We start from the raw sequence: 21,315 nt of genomic DNA, 5'->3' as shown, positions 1-21,315 counted from the left end.
TTCTGATGGTCACTTGATTGCATCTATGAACACATGGCATGTTGTGTGAGATTTTTGATGTACGTTTCTTGGGTTACTATTAGATGTCTCCTCTTGTGTTTCATTAACATCTCTTATTTAATGGGTGCAGGGAAGAGTGGACTGGCCTGGCTGGCCTGCGGGCCTCAGTTGGAGGTTGTCCATGCTGTTAGTGGAGAGCGTTTCTCTGCTTACCACTTCAGCGGGGTGTCTGAACACCCTCCCACAGTTCTGGCTGTGAGGGACTTCTGCTGGCTGAAGCGAACAGGACTTCTTATTGGTCTGGAGGAAGCGGAGGGCAGCATGTTGTGTCTGTATGATCTCGGTATCTCTCGTGTTGTCAAGGCTGTGGTAATTCCAGGCAGAGTGAGTGCAGTTTTATTTCTGTGTTTTTCAGATGCTATTACAGTTTCATTAATATTTTGATTGTTTTTATCTGTAAATGTTTTTAGGTGTTAAATGTTGTCATTTTTACTTTACTTAAAAAAATATTTAACACTATTATAAAGTCAATCTTAACGCAAATGTTTCCTTTAATTCAACTTATCGTATATTTTAATTGTTAAACTTTTTTTAATGGTTTGTACTTGCTATAATCTCTTTGAATGTGTGCAAACTGATTTATCTGTTGACGAATCCTTTATATAAATAAAATTTTACAAAACACATCAACCTGGCATAAAGTGTTTTCTTTAATATTGTTTTATAAAGACACTACTGCTAAGGATCATGTGATTTGAAAAGAGCTTCTGCTTCTTCATAGATCACAACCATTGAGCCTCTGGTCAGTTATGGAGGGGCCAGCGCCAGCACACAGCATCTACACCAGAGTCTGCGCTGGTTTTTTGGTGTGGCTGCTGTGGTCACAGACATCGGTCATGTTCTGCTAGTTGATCTCTGTCTGGATGACCTGTCCTGCAGTCAGAGTGAGCTGGAGGCTTCAGGTGGGGATTATTTTGTTGTTCTATTGTATTTAATGGTAGTGGAGAAATACTAGCATAGTTCCTCTTTTCAAACTTTAAAGATCATACACACCAAGATGCTTTTTGCTTGTACCTTTCGACCACAATTCACACCTAGTAACTAAAAAAAGGCCATCAATGTGATCGTAAAATGTAAGAGTATCAACCATGAGCTTCATCAATGAGCTTCATCCACTTATGTTCATTTGCCTGGAGCTGCTGAACACGACTTGGTGGTGCTCAAGCACAAAAACATATGGAGTAGTTATGTAGAGTAGCAAATAACATTTGATGATGAGTTTAGTTTCACTTTTTTATGATTTGCAAGTTCATCAAGCACCATCTAACCTAAGGGGGTGATTTTTTGCATTCAGTTGACTCACTGCTGGTTGAACGTGGAAAAACATCACAATGCAGATTAAAAGCGTCCCGTTGTGTACAAGCTTTTACTCTAGAATCAAGGAGGCTACTGATATTTTCAAAATCCTAACCTTGTTGAATTTGTTTTGGCCACAGATCTGGAGGTGGTCAATAAGTCTCCGTCCGAGATCCCACGTTTGCGAGAGGGGGTAACGCAGCAGGGTAGACACCTGTGTCTGCAGCTCAGCAGCCCAACCGGTATTGGAGCAACAGCCCTGCAGTACATCCAGCGCACCAACCAGCTCGCTGTGGGCTTCTCTGATGGCAATCTGCAACTCTGGAACATGAAGAGCCTCAAAAAAGAGTAAGTCTAACCCTGAAAGGAATTATTATTTTGGGGTGTGGGATGCTTATTGTAGTTGCTGTTTTAATGCTGTGTGAGCTGATGTTGAGTATGTTGCTCGCTTTGCAAAAAATAAACAAACGCACATCTTGAGTTCAAAGGGTTTTTGTTTTTAAATCAGAACTTTTTAGGCCCTGTTTACACTGCCAGTTAAATGTGACCCAATGCTGAATTTATTATTATTATTTTTTTGCTCAAATGTGACAGATCAGATATGTTCTACGACCATTTAAACATGAAAAAAAAACGCATGCATTCGGATATTCAGAGATCGGTTTCAGGCCTCCTTCATATGTGGAAATAAATCAGATATAAATCGGATATGTGACAATGCGACCATCATGTAAACATGCAGATTGCATTTATTGAGGCATTCCATTTTGTATGTCAAACTTGCGACAATGTGGTGCTTCTCCATGCTTTAATGACTTAGAAGGAAGATCGTGTGTGTAGACACCCAGTTGTTGTTGTCTACCATGCGGAAACATGGAAAAGGAAAGTGATCAGTCGTCACAATTTGCTCCCACCAGACCCGAGGTCTCTCTTGTACCCACAAATTCCTCTGAATGGTGGAGGACACCATACATAAATCAAAGGCTGCGATGACGGCCCTTTCCCTCCACCCCAAAATCATTTTAAAGTTGGGTGAACTTCACTTATTTCGCAGAGCTAAAAGCAAGACAATTTCTTCCATCATGGCTTGGCTAGTGTGGTGCAGATGCTAGAACACGCCTTTATGCTCGCACAACGCCGTAAATTGTTTGGCAAGTGTAAACGCATGAATCTGATAGGGGTCACAATTAAAAGGACATGTGAACAGACAGACAAAAAAATCAGATAAAGTCAACAAATTGGAATTGGGCATCAAGACCTGACAGTGTAAACGAGGCCTTAGTCACAGAGTTCTCACCTGTCATGGGATTTTAAAAGGTCTTTTCCAGACATTGAAATTAAGGTAATTTTTTTATATTTTGTTCCAATCATGGCTATACCTGGCATATTTGTATGTAGTATTTACATTTAGTTTGCAATTATCTCCTAATTCTCAGCTCCATTTTTATTTATCTTTTATTTTATTTCACTCAAGTCAAATGCAGTCACAAGACTAACTGAGACTAATGTGCCAGGATTATATACACTTTAAGAGCTTTAGCTTCAAGATGACCACTTTAATGATGGATGATAGAAATGCTAAAGGTAGGATTTGTAAAACACCCATGGAGCTATCAAATTTGGAACAAGAAGCACTTTGCAGCTATGCAAAAAAATTCTTTTTTTTTTTTTTTTTCTCATAGGCTATTGCAATCCTGCGAAATTGTATTCAAGCTAAAATCATTTTAACGTTGTTATTTTTTTAACATATTTTAGTGTTATTCTTAAGATATGAGCACAATAGCGGCCTATTTTTCCATTCATTAGATGTCATAGAAAGGTAGCTTTCTAGTATGTGAAAGTGAGGGTGAAGGCATTCTGCTTAAAGTGGGAACCCTATAATTAATATCACACGAGCAAGAGTGCCTTTTTCTTAATATGTTGTAGAGCAAGTTAGGTTTTATAAATCCTTGCGTGAGTTCAGCTGGGGAGTCGATAACACAGAGTCCAGAAATCCTGTGCCATGAGTTCATCTATGAACCCAAGTAAAGTACAGGAGGTTCATCAGTTGAAATGAGGGCTAGACACTTATGTACATGGATATGTGTGTGTGTGCGCGCTCCAAGCTCTCTGTTATTTGTGCCTGAATGCCAGCATTTATAAATCAGCGCCCATTAGTACATGGCTGCAGTGATTGCCTTATTGACAAAGGAGCATAAACAGATCAGTGAGCAGCTGATTAACAAATGATGTTAAAAAGTAAAAATTATTAACCACATCGAAATAAATTAGTTTAAATTCTTAAGAGTTTAGTTCATGCAACCAAACAAAAAAAAGATACTTTTTTTTTTTTTTTTTTTTTTTTTTTTTTGATGCATATGTTTTGTCTTCAGGTATCACTCACAGCTAGAGGGGGGCAGAGTGCCTGTCTATGCATTTACCTTCCAGGAGCCAGAAAATGACCCACGAAACTGCTGCTATTTATGGGCTGTGCAGTCTGCACAGGATCTGTAAGTGCACGTTTTTGGATGCTCTATCACGATGGGGCAGAAATCACATTAATGTGTTTGTTTGTCTTTGCAGTGAGGGGGATGTGGTCAGCCTTCATTTATTACAACTGGCCTTCGGGGAGAGGAAGTGCTTGGCTTCAGGAAAAATTATTTATGAGGTACAGTGGCATGCAGAATTCTGAATGCTGCAAGTCTTTATGTTTGTTATGTTCTTGCAGAAAAAGATTCATTCTCAATGTGCTGACTTTTAGGGTCTGGAGTATTGTGAAGAACGTTACAGTCAGGACTTGAACGGTACATCATTTCCTCTAAGAGCTCAGGCCACCAATACCCGTCTGATCAGCTGTCAGACCATAGAGAAGTTTCGTCACCATCCTGACCGTGACGACAGCATGAATGAAGGTATTTACATGTCAAACACCACATGCTTTGCAGAGATTGATTGACTGATGTCACATTACCTTTAACTTTCAATTTGATTCTTTTTAGTGGCGTCTCCTGATACAAGTGTGTCAGTTTTCAGCTGGCAAGTGAAATCATATGGACAAGGCCAGCCATCAACATTCATAGGTGTATTTGACATAAACAGATGGTACCACGCTCAGATGCCAGATTCATTGAGGTCAGTATGCTATTAGTAATGCACTCAGATTTGATGGAAGGACATGTTGCATGTTGATGCATGTAAATAAATGCAAGCTTGCATCAAAGGCGTTTTTTCTTGTACAGAACGGGTGAATCCTTACGGAACTGTCCCTATCTGGCGGTCTGGTCTCTTGACTGTGTGATTGAGATGACAGCGCCCTGTGCTTTGTTGGACATCTTGGTTCATGAGCGCAGTCTAAGCAGAGGTCTCCCCTATACATGTCCTCCACCAGAACAGTTCTTCAATCCCACCACATACAACTTTGGCAAGACCTTTTCTTTATTTCATAATTTGCATGTTTGTGTTGTATAATTCCATTTGAATTCTAATAATATTACTCTTTCTATTCTAGATGGAAGTTGTTTGTTTAATGCTGGAATTGTGCACTTTACTTGCTCTGGCTATCAGAAAGAGGTTCGATTTTGGCCCATTCTGTACTAAATTGTGTTGAATTTTTATTTATTGTTTAGTTAATTTCTTTCTCTTTCAGACCCTTTGCTACCTAAAGAAGGTGGCACCAAGTTTGGGGGACAGTATTTCTAATGGATACTCTCGCTGTCTCATGTCTGGCCTTCTGTCTTCTCGTCTGGCTGATGTCCAGCCCTCCAGTCTCTCCCAGGTAACACTTCCTTATTTAACATGATGCAAGTTTGCTTCATAGATTTCACTCGTATGCATCAGAATTTTGTAGTCACTTTATTTTAATGTGGAATTTTCATTTATTAACCAACTATTACCTAACTTTTAGTTCAAACTACAAATTTGCTACTTATTAAAGGGGACATATTATGCAAAAATCACTTTTTTAATTGGTTTAAATGCAGTTGTTCATCAGTGTGAATGTTTAAAATAAATAAATATATTGTTTATTAGGATGCAAAAATGAACTACGGGGTCTCCATAGAATGCCTTCTTCTGAGACGCTACTTTTTAACATTTTCAGTTTTTCTTAAAGACAATGTTAGTTCTGTTTTCTTCTCCCATGCTGATGCATTAACATTTGTAGCTCTGCCCTTTTTTGAAAAATCTCATTAGAATTTAAAGTGACAGTCAGCAAATTGGCACAATTAGGATCAAAGCCTAAAAGGGACCGTTTCAAAGACTTATAAATTCACTTAATTAGTATTTAAGATAAGTGTTACTGATTTTCTAGAGCATTAATACTTTTAATGTCATACAATATGCATTATTACTGTCATACATTTGCATACAGGAGGAGCAGCTTGATGCCATCTTATGCACTGCTGTGGAGACGAGCTCACTGGGACTCATCACTGGCTGTATCAGACAGTGGACCACTGAAGGTGAGGGAAAAGTAATGCTTTGGATATGTAGAAAACCTGGTTTCATCTTCAGTAATTTAAAAATTTTGATGTCAATAGATGTTTTTAAAAGCCTTGCTTGTCAAGGGTTTTCATTTGATTAAAAAAAAATCCAGAAATATAGTAATAAAACGAAATTAAAAGTATCTTGAATTTTTATTAGATTTAGGGGTTAAACGACTTTAGATTTTTGGAAGTCGACTTTTATGTTATCAGAGTCGACGTCGACTAGTCGCTTGTGATGTCATCAATTAAACACAAGATTCAAATATTTTTCCACATGCCACAATCTTTGATTTGTTTGCAGGAAAAAGATATTCACATGCTGTTTGATTTAAGTGCAAAACAAATGCACTGTCAACACTTTCAATTCGTTAATAATGCAACATTATCACCCGAGCTAATTTCACTGCTCAATAAATGGAGTCAACTCAAGAATGTAACAAAAACAGATATTTTAATGCAGAAATAATGCTTACGTCCTTAGCACACAGATTCATGTGAAGTTATTCATAACCTAATGCACAAAAGACAAAGGCTATAACGTTAAGCCTTTTTACACTGTCAGAGACTTGCTCAGATGCATATTTTAACACTATGATAGTGCGCTGTAGAAAGCTGCTCAATCCTGTTCAAGTCAGGCATTTTTCTCGGTTAGTTACTCATCTTGATTATTAGACGTCTCCTCACTGCACATCTTCACTGTGTTCACCTGGGATGATATTTACACGCTATAAAGTTTGTCACACTTCCAGGGCTGCGCACTTCATGGTTCCTGCGTGCTTCATGGTTCATTCACAAAATATTCATTCAAGTCTATGCTTCACAGAGGACAACCAATCACATAACTTTTCCAGGGTTGCGAAAAACTAATTGGCTAGTATCTGCTCCAGGGTATTTGCATGGAGCGACCTAATTGGCATCTGCTTGATTTAAAGTTCACGTGAAACTTTGATGCTGACATAAGAAAAATAACACTTTAAAAATTACTTTAATTAGGGTAGTTTCATTCATTGAGCCACCTTTGTGTCATGTAGTTCAGGTCAAACCATGTGATCTGCTCAGCTAGTCAATCAAACAGTGTCACGGCAAAGCATTAAAGTCAACCAGTCAATGCAACCTAATTAGATTAAATGTAGTATTTAAAGATACCAAGACATTTTTGTACCTTTTGTAACATTTTTACTGTAAATGTTGTTTAATACAGTGCATCCTTGTTAAAATAACACTTTTGAATTTATTTTAAAATCATGGTAATTCTTGAGTTTTTAATGATCATGTACATCATGTAACCTCCATTGCCTCATTTTTTTCCTGCAGAGCAACCAGGCTCAGCTGTCAATTTGCGCTACATACTGGAATGGGCCTGGAATAAGGTTGTGCACACCAAAGAAGAACTGGATGAAATATGTGAGTTTCCTATGCTCCTTTATCTGAATATGGTTTTATTTCAAGATTAAGTGTGTTCTGATCATGCCTTTCCGTGCATCCAGGTGCTCCGCTTTTTGACAGCTCCGCAAACTTCACCGATTCCCAGACTTTGCAGCTGCTACAGCACAGTCAGCGCTTACTGGCAAACCTCAGCACCATTTTCCACTGTTTGCTAAATGAGGCCCAGGAGCTCACACAGAAAGGTGTTTCGCTATTTCCAGATATCACATAGTTCTGTGCTGGTGTATATAAACTATTTTAAAAAACAATAATCTGTTTGACAAAGCATTGACTGATTAATTTTTGGCTACCTGCAGGCTTGATTGGACTCATGAACAAATGTATGGTGTCTAGTTTGGTCTCCCAGTACGCTCAGGTGGTTTTGTGGTTCTGCCGGACTGGTCTCCTTCCAGAAGGCTTCGGTATGGCAGCGTTCCAAGCTTCTATACGAATAGCTTTTATGTTTTTAATACAAGTCTGTAATGAACTCTGTGTTCTACTGTCAACAGATGATGATGATGTGCTACAGCTATCAAGGCCCTTTTACAGTCATTCTATTATAAAGAATTACTATATCGGACAGAGGGAAGAACTGCGGAGAATGGCCAAGTAAGTGGCTAAACAACTGAAACACTGTTCAATTTCTATTGGTTATAAATGAAGTGCCAAATATTCTGAAAAACAAGCTGCACATGTCAAAATTGCATACAATTGTATAAAAAAAAACATGTGCATTTTGAATTTTATAGATATTTAGTGAGATATTAGCATACATTTTTAGTGATTTAATCACAAATGGGCTGCTGAGAGTAATAACTCTTTTCACTTGATGTTAACGTTCATATGCGTTTGATTGATTTTTGTTTAGATTTCATCAAAAACCTTTTTTTAAATTTGTCTCTTATTTTGAGGGTGTACTTGTTAATTTCACTATTGAATAAGCAAACCTATTTTCCCATTTCCACTGAGTGGTAAAGTATGGTAAGAGTCACTTTTATCAGGCTTGCATTTTCACTACCAAATGGTACCCTTTTGGTTTGCGTGGTGTACTACAGAAAGTTGCAGTTATTCTCGCTCGAGGAAATGTCAAAGTAAAGTCGTATGAGTCAATCATGTAAAGCATTTATCTCTAAACAGATGCTTTATACACACAAATACTTGTGTATAAATGTTCATTACTAACCTTTCTATGAACATGATTCGATATATAAAATAAATACAGCATACAGATCCTTAGTCTCCAATATGTTACCAATTACAGAAAAACTACACCCAGCATACACTTGTTTTTGGAGTGCACACACTCCAAAAACAACACGCAACATAGCCCACTGTCAGCGCAAACCTCTCATCTGTATGTTTACTCTCCACCAGCACATGTAACCTCTGTTAGAGAGTAATTCCATCATTCCGAGATCATAATAGTCCAAAAAGTGATGATAATACTTAAACATAGCTGTTTGTCAATGCTTGAGGTTGCTGAAAGAATCATTTGCTGGTTTGTTTTTTCCAGCTTCTCCTTAGTTTTTTCTCACGTTTGTGATCGGATGTCAGAAGTACTTCAATAATCATGCGCACATTATTATCATCAGCTCAAAAAGTTTGTTATTTAAAATACTGATGCGCACACAAGAAAGTGACACCGCTCATGCTTTAGGAGGCCTTGTAAACAACTACGGGTCACAGGGAAGATTCTGCTCTTCTTCTTGACTTTGTTGCTGTTCATCAAGACGATGACTCGTTATTATATGTATATATTATTACAATGTAATGTCTCGGCTGTGTATTTTAAAATGGCAGTTCCTTTGTTTTCATTCTGCTGGCTTGTGCATGAGCTAGTGACATTTCTGTGTAAACCAATAGCGTTTAGCTAAAGTCTTACTATGACTTGGTACCTTTTATTGTGCTAGGTGCCCTTCCGAAAGCGTACCCAAAGAATGGCACGGTACGGTTCGCTTTTTGGTACCTTTTGACAGTGGAAACGGCCATAAAAGCATACCGTACCATACCACTCAGTGGAAACAGGCCATATGTTAAATGGCTTAAGAGCTTAGGTAATGGAATGAAAAGGAGTTCAAAGGCAACTCTGCTGTATTGTTGCAAAACACATGTATTACGATAATATCAAAGTATGAATAATTATAAGCTTACTCAAGACATGTGTATGTGTACAAACAATTCAGAAATGTATTTCCTCCAATAGGGACAAGTGGTGTGCGGACTGCCTCATGATTGATGGCCTGGTGAGTCAGTGTGGGGAACGCCTTAGCGAGCTTTGGAAAAGAGACGAGGGTGGAACAGGACATTATCCTCCCCCATCACTTCATGTAAGTTATGACTTCAGTGAAAAATGTTTATACAACAGTGCTCCCCTCAACTGCACTTAATCTTTTCTTTTTTTTTCAACTGTTCCTGGTACAGGCCCTGCTGGATATTTACCTTCTGGAAAACATTGAAGAATCTGCCAAACATGCTATCGTATCCTTTTGGATCCTCTTTACTTCAGCTTTACATCTATATTGTGCTGTTTAGTAAATATTCTTCCTTGACTCAGACTCTTAGGTTATTTATTTGCTGCTGGATGTGATGTACTCATTTCCCAATAAAAGTGGGGCATCGGTTGAGTCTTTTCCCACAGCGTTCGCCATTCCCATTGGACTAGTGAAACTGGTACAAGGCCTATGGTTACTAGATCATCATGACCATGAGGTATACTAACAAATCTTGTTCTTTGCACTTTTAAAATACAATTTGTTTGGCTTGACTTTGATTAAAAAATAAAAATGTATGCATCCAGATATGGGAGCTTGATCGGTCCTACTTAAATAATTGCCATTGAATATTTTTCCATTTTCCCCAGAGTTCCCTGGAGCTGCTGTTGCACCCAGCCACCAGCCACTCATTATGGAGCTGGCAGCATGAACGTGTCCTTCAGGCTTTAATGTGCCAGCAGAAGCACAGCATCGCCCTGCGTTACCTGCATGTGATGAAGCCTCCCCTGTGCACTACCAGCCAAGCCAAACTGTGCCTCTCGGTTTTTCTTCATAACAGGTTTGAAAGTACTTTTGCCTAAATTTATAGAAGTCTCATTTATAGTTGCTAGAGTCTTACTTTTGGTTTATTTTGGGCTGACCAGATGTATTGTGGAGGCGTGGGCATTGCTAAGACAGCACTGTAATAAATTGAACACGGAGGAAGTGATGAGGTTTCTCTTTGAGACCTGTCAGGAGCTGGGACTGATGAAGGAGCTGCTGAAACTGCCTCTTGGACTTGCAGAACAGGTATGTGCAGGTGTCTACTGCAATCAATATATTATGGCCAGACTTTTATTCAGCTAAAACATTTAGGTTTAGTTGTTATGTGTTGCCAAATTTAACTTTTGCATCTATTCCTGTCTGTTTCAAACCTTTTAATTTCCATTGAATTAAGCTGAACAAATATTTTCAGCTTTGATAAATGCTTCTGGAGCACCAAATTAGCATATTAAAATGATTTCTTGTCTGCAGTAAAAATGGTGAAAATTCAGCTTTGCATCACAGGAATAAACTATAAAGCTATTCTCTTTCTATTGATGAGTGTTCCATTTATCCCTCCAACAAGGGCAAATCCTGGGTGTCATCCTTGATAGCACCTTATCTTTGATTCTCACATCAGTGACATCACCCGGTCTCTTTTTTCCACCTACATTAACCGACTCCGCCCTTCTCTTACCCATCGCGCCACTGTTCTTGTTCATTGCCTTGTCACATCTTGTCCAGATTACTCCTACTCACTTCTCTTTGGTCTTGCTCATAAATTCCTCCGTAAGCTTCAGTTGGTCCAGATCCCAGCTGCTGGTATCATCACCAGAACCCCTTCTTCTCATCACATCACCCCTGTCCTGCAGCAGCTTCACTGGTTACCTATTAATTTTCAAATTGATTTTAAAGTTTTACTGCTAACATTTAAAGCCATCCACAATCCCGCCCCTCCATAATTGTCTGCCCTCATTCTTATTACTGCTCCCTCTCGCATCCTGAGATCTTCTTCCTCCCTCCACTTGCCTTTTCCCTCTGCTTGTCTATGGGCAGTAGAGCATTCAGCCGCTTTGCTCCCTGGCGTTGGAACGAACAACCTGCCAACAGAAACATTGACTATTACATTGTTCAAAACAAGACTCGCTTATTTAAGGTGGCTTTTAATACTTAATTGTTTCTGAACTGCTATACTTTTATATGATTTGTATATACTTTTATATATTTCTTTTGTTGTTTTATTGTACGGTGTGCTTAAGTTGCTAGGAAGGCATCTTTAAATAATGTATTATTAAATATTGAACCATATTACAGTGAATCCCAATTGCTTTAAATTGTAGTAAAGTTACACAATTTTGCTTTTTTACTGTATTTTGGGTCATAAATACAGCCTTAGTGAGTAAAAAAAAGACATGAAATAGAAACAAACAGGATCACTAATTTGTTTTCATTTGAGTGCGTGTGTGTCTGTGTGTGCAGGAGTGTTTGCAACGGTTCCTTCAAAGCAACGGAGGTTTCCAGAATCGGGAGCTGCTCATGGTCCACTACCTCCAGCAGGCAAATTACGTGCCTGCTCTACAACTCAACCAGACACTCAAATTGAACTTAGCTGTATGTTCAGTATTTAGGTTCACTTATCATTGTATAAATGTTTACTTTCATCTGTTGTAATTGGCTATTTAAAACATTTCTAATTCAGGCTGATCGGGATCCTAAAATGAAGGAAAGGTCAAACACGAGGAACTCTATTCTCAATCAGTATGGAAAGGTTCTTCCACGGGTACAGCGAAAGTTAGCCATCGAACGAGCAAAACCGTACCAACACCCTACTTTGATTCACAGAGGTAATGAAAGCTGTCATAAGCACTGGAAACTATTCGTAAAAAGTGCAACATGAGAGATACCCTTAATCTTCTTTCCACTAGTGAAAAGACCCCAGCCTCTTTCAACCGTAACCAAACGTTCAGCTTCTGAAAACGTGATGACCAGGGCAGCGTTTATTAATAATGTATACTCGAAGATTGAGGAAGTGTGGGCTGGCAATAACACCACTCCAGAGTCATCTCCTTTCAAAAGGTAGTATGCTTTCTTTTATCCACTTTGCCTTCATTTTCAGTTCATAAGTCTTAGTTTTATCCCCCAAACAAATGTCTTTTAATCTAAATCATTTTGTTTGGCTTTGCTATTCAGCCCCAAAGAGTCTGAGATGCAAGTGCCTAGCCGACATCCATCCTCTCCAGATCTGCCTGAGGCCTTTGTAGGAACTCCCATCAACAAGCTAACCAAGAGAATGTCCAGGTAAAATTGTTCCAAGAGAGGTTTTGGGGTGTTGTGATTTTGTTTACCTGTACAAACAGTTCTTTTAAGTGATTGTTGAAATCTGACGTTTGTTACCACAATCGTAAGAAACAATTTTGCTTGTAGCATCTGTTGCAGCTAATGAATGGGCAGTCTTACACTTTTGAAAAACGGCTTATTGTTGCCGGTTAAGCCCTAACTGTCACCACACGTTTAAAATTCACACTTTGAAAATTTAGCTGATGTATGCATATTATTCATAATTTGTCTAGATAAGTTCAGGTTTAGAACTGAATGGTGACTGTTGGATAGTAAGATGGGTAGATAGGACTGGTGGATAGTGACCCTGTCTTTTGCTTTGTCACCAGGCTTTTGGACTTGGTCGTGCAGCCATCTTCGCAGAATTCTCCAGAGAGCTCCAATATGCCTGGCACTCCTACAAGGTCTATCACCTCATGGGCTGGACCAAAGAGCATCAGTAAAGCTCCAGAACTCAGTCTGCTGCAAACCCCACAAGTGGTAAAGGTGAGACCCTATGGTTTTTAAAACATTCAATATTTGTGACTTCAGAATGAATGTTGCTGTATGTTTGTCCTGAAGTATTTTAATAGTTGACCCACCTAATTAAACACTCTTGTTTTCAGAGAGCTCGAGCCTTGGCATCGGGTCCAGTTTTCTCAGCCTTTACCCCGCAGTCTATTCTGAGGAGCAGTTTACGTCCCACTCCAGTGGCCACCCCTTCTGCCTCTCCAGGACGATCAATCACTCCTCCTCTCCGGCCCAAAGAGAGCCGCATTACCTTCATAGAGGATGCTGATTCTCCAGAAGCTCCCAAAGGCTCTGTTCACTGGAACAATGGGGTAATGTGCCTTTTCTACAATCAAATGTCTATCTAAAATCAGATCAATTGCATTTATTATCACTGTAAATATAATAATGTAAATAGTTATATACCTTTACATTTGTCAATTTGTATCTTGCATATTATAGAAGTCATACTCCATGAGCCCTACTTATTAAAACATTGGAACAATTTTAGCAAGAGTGATTAATGCTTTTGGTTCTCCACAGATTTCAGTTAACAGGGAGCACAATACTCCTAAGCGATCTTCTCCTCCTGCTAAAGCAAGCATTGGGGTCTGGAGTGAACATTCAGATGCTGAAGAGGAAGATGTAGATATGAAAATGACATGCATGCCCTCTCTGGGAGAGCAGGAGAATCCTGACGTAGAATCTGAGACTGGATCCTCTATTAAAGAAATCCCCTTAGCAGAGTCCACAAAAGTGCTTCCCACTCTCGTGCGACGGCCTAGTTTGGGGCAAGAAGCAAGTCTTGTATCCAACCAATCCGATACCACCCTTGAGTTTCATGATGCTCCTGCTCCCGAGGATCTTTTGATTACTCTGAAAGAGCAGCAAGCAAACAATAGTGTGGATCGAGAGGTGACAGTAAGACTTCCAAACACTTTTGAGGAACATACAGCTCCTGTAGAAAGGAACACAACTGTGGACTTGCCTTCTCTTATGCTGCCTGAGAAAGAAAAGGACAATTCAAGGGGAGACTTGTCCAATGCAGAGAGATCTTTAGGCATACAGGAAGCCCAAAATGAGGAGGAGTGTGTTAATATTACCAATGATGTTGTGGAGAACGTAAGCGAGGAGCAGCTAAAAGGAATTTCAGAGGCTCAGGTTCTCAAGATAGATGTGGTTATTAAACCAGAGTTGGTTGTTCCTGTTCAGGAACCAAGCTCTGAATCTGTGCCTGAGATGTCAGAGCATCTTGATACTCGGGACCCAACAGAAGCAGAAGAGTCATTAAACACATCCTCCTTTTTTGTTGAAGCTTTAAGTGTTCCTCCTCCATTAGAGCCTCTAAATCAGTCCATGGAGGAAAATGCTGCTTATAACACTATTGATCAACCACCTGTTGTCAAGGTATCAGAGGCAGCATCAGAAAAAGCTGTCTCTGAGGCGTCTGTGTCTAAGAGTTCAATGGGGGAGTTGGTGAACCATGAACAAGTCACTATTGAACCTGAAATCAATGAGCAATGTCAAGAGGAATCTATGGAAACCTCAGGTAATTATATTTTATAACTTGACATGCAATTCAAAAGCTTGGTCTTCAAAATGCATATTTTAATTGTTGGCATTATTCAAGTGACAATTTCAGAAGATTTGTTTTTATGCTATATAAAAGTTTTTTTGTTTGTTTTAAGACCTTGATGCCTTTGTGGAACAACATTTATTTGGGCCAGATTTAACCCAGTCCAATATTAGAGAATCTTCTGAGAAATCACTCAAAAGGTACTTCTTAACATTGACTATCATGCTTTCTGTTGTGTTGCTTGAGGTGAGTTTCACACGCCATGCCATTCTCTGATTTATTGCTATGCAATGTCCTTCCTATAGTGATCCAGTTTGTGACATTAAAGACTATCAGACCACTTCTGAGAATGCAGCAGATCTGAAAACACAGACTTCAGAAACCGGAACATCAGAGTCCAGATGTGAGTCTACCTCAGGTTTAGCATTACACTATGGAACACCACGGGAATAATGATAATCCAATGTTTTGTTGTTTTTCCTAAAGCTGTGGTGAGCTTGAATGACAGTGATGAACTCAGTAGTGCTGAATCTGCAGAGGACTCAGACGATGAAGAGTCTGAAGAGGAGTCTGGAGATGAAAAGGTTGAGGACTCTGGTAGTGAGGTTGAGATTATAGATGAAATACAGGGTAATGGGAGGAGTAACCACCAGCGGCCTTCTACCCTTTATGTTGAGGAACTTCCATCACATGGGCAGTATTTCCAGGATCAGGCTAATGCCGTGCTGTCACTCATCACACCTGAGGCACAGCTGAAAGTAAGTGCATAATTGTAGTCTTGTTTTAATATTGTTAAGTGCGATTTGCTGTAATTCTTGATAAGAGTTTTAAAATCGAAATATTAAATCCCTTTGGAGTGGACTTTAAGCATAAAAGGATCAACAAATCCCAAACATACTCGCTGCACAATGACTAAAATTGTCAGTGAAACCATTAAAGAAGAGTTAATAGGCACAGGGTTTGCATTTTTTAAATCTGTATTTTTTATTTTTTATTCGTATTCACATTGTCTTTTTACCATATAGGTTCTAGACACGGACATCCCAGAGGAGGAAGGTGAAGTGGTAATGGTTGGCCTTGGCCCTGCAGATCTGGATGAGGAAGATGGTATGTGTTACACAGAGCTAAGGCCATCTACAACTCTTCTGGTGCCAGTTGAGCTGGCTGATCAGCAGCAGACACATCTTATAGACAGAGGAACAATGGAGACCCTCAGCGGTGCTCCAGAAGACTCTGAAGGCTTCACGCTCATGCTTGATCCAGATGTGGAGGAGCTGCCTGATGCTTCAGAGCTGGACCACAATGCAGTATTATTACCTCTACATGAGCCAGAAGAACATCAGGATATGGAGAACAAGCCTACGACTAATTCTGAGGTTGTCATTTTGGAGCACACATTTGATGTTCCAGACAACAAATTGGAAGAAGTTAATGACTTGGTATCAGACATTGAACCTGTTGTCAGTGGTTCTTCTAAAATTGAAGAGCAACCAGCCGAGGTTCTCCAGACGGTGGAACAAATAATTACACCAGAACCAGAAACCTGTCTTTCCAATGGTGATGGCCCTGATTCTGGTCCTTCTAAGATGCAGGATGCCCCACATACTCCTCGTTCTGTGAAAGTATTTGAGACTCCTTCACCAGAGAATGCTTTGCCTTTAGAACAGCTTTTAGAAAAGGACAATGAAGTTTCCGTGTTGGACACAGGGGTGTCAGCAATTGCTAAAGATGTAGCTCCAGCTAACCAAATAGACACTACGCCCTCATTGGCTGAAGAAGTTGAAGAACTTAACACAACCAAACAAGCAGCAAGGCCAAAGTCACCAGGGAGGCCAAAATCACCAGGAAGACCAAAGTCACCTGCAAGAACAAAAGTCGAAAGACCTGGAAAAGATACTGAGGAAATTAAGGAGAATCTTAAAGAGGTCCAGCACAGCCCATCACGGAGGACAAGAAAAACTGTAACATTTCCTGTACCTAACCTTGAGGCAGACAAAGATCTTACGGAGGAGGAGCAAATGGATTCTCAAGTACCTTCTACACCGAGACGTGTTACAAGGAGTGGCAAGCAACTGCAAGACTGTGAAGTGCCTGTTACACCAAGAAGAAGCACAAGAAAAACAGACACAGAACAGCACATCAGTGAGAACCACCAAGACATGCCTTCTGAGAAAGTATCAAAGCCTGCAAGTCCTGCACGAAAGACCCCACAGAAAGCTACACCAAGGAAAGGGTCCCGAAAAACAAGGAGCACAGCAGTTGATGATGATGAGGGTGATGATAATGATGATGATGATGATGATAAAGCGGCGCTTACAGAGCATATTCCCAATGAAATCTCAGAAATACAGCTGAGACACAGCACCAGAAAATCCCAACCAAAAACTGCTGATCGTCCAGAAGCCCAACAAGAGGTCCCAGTGGAGAGGGCACAGCCTAACAAAGCACATAGTAGTCCTAGTAGGGTTACTCGCAAGTCTACCAGAGGGCTAACTTTAGAAAGTTTCCAGCAAGATCCTGCAGAAGATGCCACAACCCTAAACCAACCTCTTCGGACTCCTCCAAGAAGCAGGAGAAAGACTGTGGCCACTACTGCCGAAAAAGCAGTCAATGAAACCTATGTTGTTGATGATGCACAACTTCAGAGTGTTTCGAGACGCCTTACGAGAAGCAGGCATTGGAATCAAGGAGATGGTCTTGACAAGGAAAGGCTCGATTTGATTCCCCTGGAAGTACACGCTGAATCTCCTCAAGCTGATGCTCTTGTAGAGCGACTAAAAAATGAGGAAGCCAGTGAGAAGAATGTTTCTGTTGTGACTGAAATAATACGTGCCAAGAGAAGAACTACTAGATCTGCAGCACCTCCTATGAATGAAACTCAAACCATTGGCTTTGAAGAGAGTAAATTGGTTTCGGAAGAAATAGAGAAACACGAGAGCAAGTCTCTTGCAAGTGCTAGACGTACAAGAGCAAGCAAGTTGTCTGAAAACTCTGCGTCTGTTGATGATTCAGTTGCTCCAGTAGCTGAACAGAGAAGAACAAGAGGTAGTCAAAGTTTTTATGCAATTTTGTTGGGTTTTACAACATGTGGTGTACCTTCAGTGCAGTTGATTCACAATGCTTTCTTTTTAGGAAGGAAAAAAGGATCTGCTGTCCCAAACGAAGTTGAAATTCCAGAGATTTTGCCTGTGCCTCAAATGCTAAGTGAAGGAGGGGAATCTGATCTGCAATCTAAAGGAGTAAGCAACCCTATAAAGTTTAACAAAACATTTAGTTTGTTCTGGATCACACTTAATGCATTGTGATGTCTTTTTCCTCACAGGATAATGGCCTTGTGGATGATGTTCCAGTTGAAACAGAAGTTGTTAAGCCCAGAAAGAAGAGAACAACCAGGTGAATTGGTGTACATGTTGCATGTAGAGATTTAGGGTGTACTCTCACAATGCACGGTCTTGAACGGTGCCAAAGCACGCTTGGTCCCCCCGGCAAAGCCCAAGTAAATCCCATTCTTGCCACCTTTCTCCAGGGCTGCCCAACTGAACCGTGCCCGAGCCCAATTCAGAGCACACACACTTCTCAAACGAACTGGGAAATGTGCCTGGGCACCTTGCAAATAGCATGGTGTGATTGAGCCCTTATTTGTTAGAGTTAGTCCACTGCCAGGCTACAGTCCTAATGTGCCTGTCAAAAATGCAATCAAATGATTCATACAGAGTATTGTGCAATAGAAATTCAATTCACTTGTACACCTCCTGGGCAAAGCCAAGGTGCAACTGAATTACACATGTCTGTTAGTTTCAATATTCATTACATGAGCTTTTGGGTCTGTGTTGGTTAATTTTGTCCACACTACTCACTTGGTATTTATGATGCCTAACAAGAAAAAAAAAAAAAAAAAACACGTCCATTCAGAGTTGGTTTGGAAATGGTTCAGTCCAGGGGTTTGAACTAACAAAACAACAACATCAGAATTCATTTTATTTTAAATAAACCTAAGGTTTAACACACCATTTAAAGACCAATTATTACTATAGACTGAAGTTTAAAACGTTTAATTTGTTTTGAAGAGTTATTTACCCAAAAAGGAAAATTCTGTTATTAATTACTTACCCTCATAATGTTCCAATCTCCTGAGACCTTCATTCATCTTCAGAACACAAATTAAGCTATTTTGGATAAAATCTGAGAGATCCCTTATCCTCCATAGATAGCAATGTTCAGTCCAGAAAAGGAACCAAAAGCATTCCATGTGACTTCAGTGGTTCAGCTGTAATTATACGAAGCTCCAAGAACTTCACAGTTTAACCACCGACGTTACTTGGATTGTTTTGTCAATGTTTTTGGTTACTTTTCTGGAATTTTAACATCTTTGTCCATTGCTGTCAATGGAGGATGAGAAAGCTCTTAGATGAACAAAGATTTGAGTGATTGGAATAACATGAGAGTGAGTAATTTACAGAATAAACTATTTTGGGTGAATAATCCTTCAATGTTGTTACTGGGTTCAGTTTGGTTATTATACCTCTAGTTAATTAATGATTATTTTTCTTTTTCTTTTAATAGAACAAAAGCAGCCCCAGAGCCGCCACCGCCTGTTGAGATCAGTTTTATCTCTCCATTTGGCAGTCCAGCTGAAACCATTTCTAAAACCGAAAAGAGAACCGAAGACAAGGAAACTCCCTCATTGAGGATGAACCTACGCCGCAAACGCATGATGGATGCCATTTTTCCTAAACCTGTAACCAGGAGGAAGAAGCTTTGATTATGAACTCTGCCTGGACTCATCTCCCAATGCACTTTGTGCGTTTGGTTTTGTGCTCTCTTCCTTTCTTAAAAGCTCTGCAACCTGCTGTTTTAATTAAGATAATCAGTGGATAATGTTTGAAATAAATAAATCTAATTTGGGATAAATAATTTTGTATTGTAAATTATGCTGTTTACAGTAAGGAGAACCGAGGGACATGAGCACCACACAAAGAGATGGTTTAGTTTTTAAAAGCGTTTCTACTAATCGATGCAAATGTAAATAGCCTTTTAGGTATGTTATAAATAAAATTTGATACTTGTGGATTATTTTGTTACTTGTTTTGTTTACAGGGATGATTGTGTGTGAACGTGTAAAGTAAGAGCAAATGAGAATAAGATTCTACCACTTGGGTGATAATTAAATTCACACAGAGGAATACCTTACACTGGTTTTAAAAAGAGTGTAATAAATCATCTATATTATATGGATAAACTTCTTGCTTTGATGCTTGGCACTTGGTCTCCTCTGTTTTGAGGTCTTAAGGTGTTGAACACAGAGTTATGTTCATTGCAGATAATATTGTACATTTATTTTTCCTCCAGATGCATCTGTTTTATTTTGAACAGCATTGTGAACTTATTTGTAACGCCTGTTTGCTTTCAAATACAGAACAAGAATTTACAAGCTTGATGTATTGTGTTTCTTCACAATTTACTATAGCCGTTTTCTTAAAAGAAGTAAAGACATACTCCCAATATCTGATCAGCCAAAACACAGTAAACATTTTAACCTCCAAGTAAGGCTGCATATTAAGCTCTGAGTTGATCTGATGGTGATCAGGCAATCAGCTCTCATAATAAGTGTTGAATACAGAGCAAAAATGGGCAGGAGTAAAGATCCAGGTGATTTTTCTAGACGAGTAGTAATAAGACAGCTGGGTGAGAGTAACTCTGAAATGAGCAGGCCAAGTAAGAATAAACCACAAACCAGTAGATGCAATGAGACAACTTGCTTCAGCCCATCTGCTCTAACTGATTTTTACACAAGCCTATTTTTTGAGCAATGTTCCTGGAGATCCACATTCCTGCAGATTTCAGTTGCAACCCATATCCAACACACCTGCCTGTAAGTACTGTTCAGGGGTGTCCAAACTCGGTCCTGGAGGGCCGGTGTCTTGCATAGTTTAGCTCCAACTTCCTTTAACACACCTTGCTGGATGTTTCTGTATACTTAGAAATAGCTTGATTAGCTGGTTCAGGTGTGTTGAATTTGGGTTGGAACTAGAATACCTTCAGGGCTGAGTTTGGACACCCGTGTCCTGGGGTCCGTTCTTCGTACCTCGCTTAAATGATCTAAGATGATTTGGTAGATCCGGGATCTTTTAATCTTAATAACTGATCTCTTGCTAATTTGGTTCTTCAAACAAGTTCGCGAATCAGATTAGAATGTCTGGATGAACTGATCTGAGATCGCTGCGTGTGTTGTGAAGGACAGATCTATCGATCCTCGAAATCATGATCAACAATGCAACGATTGGCTGATGGCATAGCAGCGTAATGACATCATCTGATTAATATTCAATTATCCATGTGAGCAAAATTACATCAAATTAGCAGTAAACGGTTTGTTAAATATGACACGCAATAACCTTCCACATTTGTTGTGAGCTGCAGGCTTTACACTTGTGTCAAGAGTATTCTTAATGTATTTCAATGCATATCAATGTACTTAGTTCTACATTTAAAAAAGATTTTCTTTATATAAGTAGCCGGTTTATTAATCACTGTATGGAATAACTGAATGTTTACAAAAGCATTTTGATTTTGTGAAAGGCGTCTCCAACTTTTGTGAAGCATAATCACTGGCATAATAACTGCCAAAACATGTTTATGACTGCATTAATGTATT

General features: G+C 39.5%; 1 protein-coding gene across 2 annotated transcripts in view; it reads left to right on the top strand.

Moving 5' to 3' along the window:
- Nucleotides 1–20,088, top strand: part of ahctf1 (AT hook containing transcription factor 1) — a 28,463-nt gene extending 8,375 nt beyond the window's left edge. For both annotated transcript variants that reach the window (XM_009292870.5, XM_692635.10), the window contains exons 3-36: nt 131–384; nt 782–962; nt 1,497–1,704; nt 3,729–3,845; nt 3,919–4,003; nt 4,097–4,247; nt 4,335–4,467; nt 4,575–4,756; nt 4,844–4,905; nt 4,982–5,110; nt 5,705–5,795; nt 7,134–7,223; nt 7,307–7,447; nt 7,562–7,666; nt 7,754–7,853; nt 9,448–9,571; nt 9,666–9,722; nt 9,807–9,953; nt 10,105–10,295; nt 10,381–10,525; nt 11,738–11,869; nt 11,958–12,102; nt 12,184–12,334; nt 12,449–12,556; nt 12,925–13,081; nt 13,201–13,416; nt 13,628–14,633; nt 14,773–14,860; nt 14,966–15,063; nt 15,147–15,418; nt 15,686–17,705; nt 17,793–17,899; nt 17,983–18,053; nt 19,224–20,088. In XM_009292870.5, the coding sequence (XP_009291145.1) occupies nt 131–384; nt 782–962; nt 1,497–1,704; nt 3,729–3,845; nt 3,919–4,003; nt 4,097–4,247; nt 4,335–4,467; nt 4,575–4,756; nt 4,844–4,905; nt 4,982–5,110; nt 5,705–5,795; nt 7,134–7,223; nt 7,307–7,447; nt 7,562–7,666; nt 7,754–7,853; nt 9,448–9,571; nt 9,666–9,722; nt 9,807–9,953; nt 10,105–10,295; nt 10,381–10,525; nt 11,738–11,869; nt 11,958–12,102; nt 12,184–12,334; nt 12,449–12,556; nt 12,925–13,081; nt 13,201–13,416; nt 13,628–14,633; nt 14,773–14,860; nt 14,966–15,063; nt 15,147–15,418; nt 15,686–17,705; nt 17,793–17,899; nt 17,983–18,053; nt 19,224–19,422 (7,463 nt within the window). In that variant the 3' untranslated portion in view covers nt 19,423–20,088. The remainder of the gene's footprint in view (nt 1–130; nt 385–781; nt 963–1,496; nt 1,705–3,728; nt 3,846–3,918; nt 4,004–4,096; nt 4,248–4,334; nt 4,468–4,574; nt 4,757–4,843; nt 4,906–4,981; nt 5,111–5,704; nt 5,796–7,133; nt 7,224–7,306; nt 7,448–7,561; nt 7,667–7,753; nt 7,854–9,447; nt 9,572–9,665; nt 9,723–9,806; nt 9,954–10,104; nt 10,296–10,380; nt 10,526–11,737; nt 11,870–11,957; nt 12,103–12,183; nt 12,335–12,448; nt 12,557–12,924; nt 13,082–13,200; nt 13,417–13,627; nt 14,634–14,772; nt 14,861–14,965; nt 15,064–15,146; nt 15,419–15,685; nt 17,706–17,792; nt 17,900–17,982; nt 18,054–19,223) is intronic.
- The last annotated feature ends 1,227 nt before the right edge of the window (nt 20,089–21,315 follow it).

The sequence above is a fragment of the Danio rerio genome, chromosome 17 (genome assembly GCF_049306965.1).
Source record: "Danio rerio strain Tuebingen ecotype United States chromosome 17, GRCz12tu, whole genome shotgun sequence".
Classification (NCBI taxonomy): Eukaryota; Metazoa; Chordata; class Actinopteri; order Cypriniformes; family Danionidae; genus Danio; species Danio rerio.
This window is presented reverse-complemented; position numbering and strand designations above follow the sequence as displayed.